Genomic DNA, 4257 nt, shown 5'->3' on the forward strand with positions numbered 1-4257 from the left:
CCCACCGCTCCAGCTCAGCCTTAAGCCCTCTGAGAGGCAAGCCTCCTCTTCTCTGTCCCGGCTGGGCAAGACGGAGGCAGGAAAGACAGTGATTTGCCCATGACCCAGAACCTAGGCAGGAATGGGCATCACTCCTGGGTCTGGCTGACTCTGGATTTTGGGGGGTCCTTCCTCCCCAAACAGTGCAGTGGTTACCGGTGCGGGTTCTGGAGCGAGCCTGCCAGACTCAAGTCCTGGCTCCTCAGCCTCCTCGCTGGGCCACCTGGGGCTGTCACTCAGCTTCTCTCTGCCTTAGTTCTTTTGTGTGTATAGTGCTACCAGAGTCCCTGAGTGTAAACCCTGTGTTAGCTGGGTGACCTTGGGTGAGCGACTTAACCTGTCTTTTCCTCCATTTACTCCAGTTTAATGGAGAGCTCAGTACACGTGCGGCCAGGCTCGGCAGAGGACTGGACAAGGGGACAGCGTGCCCAGGGCGTTCCGGCAGGCGGTGCCTGGCCGACCCCCGGGGCTGCCGATGGTTTCCGGCGCTGACGTCCAGGCCTGCCATCCAGGCTCACTGCAGACAGATGCACGGGACACAGGCCCCGGAGGGCCTGTCTGGGGAGGAAAAGTGGGTGGCAGGGGACCGAACTTGTCCCTGTATGTTACCTTCTACCCTCAGAATCGTGTATGACACACAGGTAGCGCTGCCATTAATGAAATTCCTTACGTCACTTGTACAAAGATGCTCTCTCGCCTGACACCCAGCCTCGTGCTGGCCAGAGGGCCCCGTCCCTTGGGTGTCCCTGCTTCCAGCCTGCACTCCTGTTGCAGCCACGCCCAGGCCTTTGTCCTGGCCCAGCCTTTTAGCCCACTCCCTGCCCTTGTTTGTTGTTTAACGATTTTATTATTTGTTTTTAGAGCGAGGGGAAGCTGCCTCTCGCATGCCACCCAACTGGGGACCAGGCCACAACCCAGGCCTGTGCCCTGACCTGGGCATCGAACCAGCGACCCTTTGCTTTGCAGGGTGACGCAAAACCAACTGAGCCACGCTGGCCTGGGCTGCCCATTCCCTGTCTTGCAGCAAGGCCGCAGTGCAGCTCAAGGTCCATGAGGCCTCTCCTTCCAAGCACAAGCCTGTCGCTTACCAGGTGACATGGGCCGATGGCTGCTCCTCCCCCATCCCACCTGTGAGATGATGGTACCTCCCCCACAGAGTGACTGTAAGGACTAAGATGAGGCACTAATTCTCTCCCAGGGTCTCCCTGCGCCTTCCCGTCCTTTGACAGGACAGATGACGTTGAAGGAGAGCTGCCTTCTTCTCAGAGCTCCTCTGCAGCCACCGAGCCCCCGCCCCGCCTGCCCCGGGCCTCCAGGCCACCGTACTTGCTCTTCCCTCCGCCCAGCCGGCCCTTCCCTGAGCTCCTGAAGGCTGACTCCTTCCTGTTACTCAGTGTCTCGCACGTGGTGCCCCCGGAGGGGCCTCCCAGACCACCCTGTCTGAAATGGCCCCCACCCTCTTCTCTGGCTCTTGCCCATTTCTTTTCTTCATGGTTTGTACCATTACCCGAAACTGTATTTTTTCCATAACCTTTTTTGTGGGAGCAACTTCAGATCCACAGAAAAGTTGCAAACACAGCACAGAGGCCCCTGCGGATGCTTCACCCAGTTCCCCTAATGCCCATGACCACGCCGCGGCCCTTCTGTCAAAAACCAGAAATTAGCGCCGGGACTAAACTACCCTGAAGTAAACTGCAGATGTTCGTCAGGTGAAATTTCATGCCTCCTTGGTTCACTTACTTGTTTCCAGCTGCTTCCCCCACTGGAAGGAAAACTCTGGAAAGCAGGGTCACCTCTCTTACCACCAGCTCCCTCATACCTGGCAGTGGATGGCGATGGGCAGAAGGAGGGGAAATGTGGCAAAGACAGCCAGTGATTACTGGGGACCCCCTCTGCCAGGCACTGTTCGTAGTGCGCTGCACCAAACACTGTAAATTGTTTGTGCCTCCTAACAACTCATGCGGCAGCTACTAAAGGTGGGGAGACTGAGGCACAGCGCAGCTTGGTAGCTGTGCCGAGTGGCTGGGCTGCAGCACCTTCCTCCGGTACCAGAACAAACGCTGGCCCTTCCATGAGCATCGTCCCGTCGGGACAGGAGGGTCAGCACACTGCCCTGGCCAGGACGCGGAGCTCCCGCTGCGGCCGATGTGCCTGAAGCCACAGGGTGGAACCTGAGCTTCCTGCCTCCGGCTGGCTGCCACAGGCGGCGGCCGCCCTGGCTCTGCCCGGAAGGGTGTGAGGCCTCTCCCGGGGTCACCAACCCCGCTCTGCTTCAGGAAACGAGGGCAGCAAGTTCAGTCACACACAGGGCTCACTCCTGTGCCCCTGATCCCCAGGGCTCTGCAGACAAAGACTGGGCCAAAGGGCTGAGACCCCCACCCTCTCCCTCTGCCTGTGGCCTGGGCCTGGGTCTCCAGGATCCGGTCACTGGAGGAGGCAGGTTCGGGGCATGGGCTCTCTCCTCCCAGAGGATGCAGCCTTCTTAGGGCACCCTGCTGGCCTCTGGGAGCCCTTCTCTGGGGAGGAGGAATGGTTGCTCCTTGCTGGGCAGGGGGCAACGTGGGGGATTACAGCTGTCTTTTCCCAACTCCCTGGGTCCGGCTGGAGAGGTGTCCCAACGCCTCCCAGAGGGAAAAGCCGTTCTGAAGCAGTCAGGACTGAGGCCAGCCGCCTCTGTCCAGCCCAGACTCTGCCCAGCGCCAGCCTGGTGCAGGCCGGAGGCCCTAACAATGTTTGCTGGATGCCGTGAACACAAGCGTCAGTGCCCAGAATCTCCTTGAGGTTTCAGCCAGGCATGCCTGCCCCATCCCCCAATCTGGGGAGCAGAGTAAGTATGGGGGGGTGACAGGGGACACCACGAGGTGGTAGCAGCATCCGTGAGAGAGGCAGGCTGCTCAACCCAGAGCTGGGGGTAGGGGTGCCGTGTGCGCGGCTAATTAAACAGTGACTGTGATGAATCGGGAGAGGCTGCTGCTTGCTAATTAAAGATGCAGGCGTCTTGCCTGGCAAGTATGGGAGGCAGGAGCAGCGCTGGAGCCATGTCGAGGGGCCAGGCCAGCAAGGGCAGCGCTTGGCAAAAGCCCCCCAGCCATGCCCGCTCTGGCCACGCCCTCCATTCTCAGGGCCCCCCAGCAGGGCCCACGCCCCCTCCCCACTTCCCTATCTCTTCCACCCACCTTGCCAGAGCCTCAGGCCTCCGACTTCCCTCCCCTCCAACCTCAATTGCTTTCCTGATAAGGGCCCGGTGTTGGGGAGGAGGGGCCTGCTGGTGCCCAGGGTCTGGGCTGGAGGGTGGGCATCATTCAGAACCTTCGAGGTACTTCCTCCCACCCCCACTCCCTAGACCCCAAATTGGACAATGAATCCAACCAGGATGGAGGCCAGCGCGGGAAGGAGGCCCCAAGACAACTTTGAGGACCTTGGATTCTGAGACGCTGGGGGGCTTTAGGCATCCCCCAGTTTTCCTGCTGTGACCACACTGGATGCTCCTCAGGGTCCTGCTCTGCCCCAGAGGCCCTGGCGTGGGAGACAGACAGAGACAGGGAGCACAGGCTCCCTCCAGCCTCGGCACTCGTCTGGAAAAGGGAAGATTCGAACAAATGCCCTCTGACCCCTGGAGCTCCCTGTATGGTGGACAAAAAGACCCCCGAGCTGCCTATCTCTGCCCCGCATCAGCTCAAATGTCTCAATGGCTAAAAGCATGGCCCCCAGGGACCAGACACTTGGGTGCAAGTCCCAGCCCTGCCATTTGCCAGCTGTGTGACCGCAGCATGGTAGCTAATTGCTCTGTGCCTTGGTTTCCCCATCTGCAAAGCTGGGGACAATAATTCTGTCTATTCAATGGATCACTGAGGGGATCAAGAGAGAGACTGCAGGTGAGGTACTCGGCACAGGGTCTGGTCCATGGAACAAGCCAGGAAACGCTGACCACTGTCATTTGACCTTGTGGGGCTCTCGGGCAGGCGCGGCCCGCCACCCACCTCTCCTCCAGGTGACCTCCCTGGCTGCAAGCCCAGCCCTCTGACCCGACACAGGGAGAGCATGTCCCTTTTCACATAAGGGCCCTCACATCCTGTCCTCCCTGACGCCGGCAACCTTTTGAGGGAAGCCGAAGAGCAAGGAAGAAAATGAAGTGGATGCTCAGAGAGGTTAAGTGACTGGCCCAAAGTCAAACAGCTAAGTCAGGGACAGAGGCAGCCCTGGGACTCCAGTGGGAGG

The 4257-nt window shown here is 59.8% G+C and overlaps 1 protein-coding gene across 1 annotated transcript; it reads right to left on the reverse strand.

Moving 5' to 3' along the window:
* Nucleotides 1–2971: 2971 nt before the first annotated feature.
* LOC119047791 (uncharacterized protein C20orf203) lies at nt 2972–3944 on the reverse strand. The gene is given in 6 exon segments (XM_037143277.2): nt 2972–3000; nt 3003–3078; nt 3081–3221; nt 3223–3241; nt 3243–3304; nt 3924–3944. Coding segments are annotated over 6 exon segments (348 nt in total).
* Between the last annotated feature and the right edge of the window lie 313 nt (nt 3945–4257).

The sequence above is a fragment of the Artibeus jamaicensis genome, unplaced genomic scaffold, assembly GCF_021234435.1.
Source record: "Artibeus jamaicensis isolate MK-2021 breed Jamaican fruit bat unplaced genomic scaffold, CSHL_Jam_final contig_685, whole genome shotgun sequence".
Taxonomy (NCBI): Eukaryota; Metazoa; Chordata; class Mammalia; order Chiroptera; family Phyllostomidae; genus Artibeus; species Artibeus jamaicensis.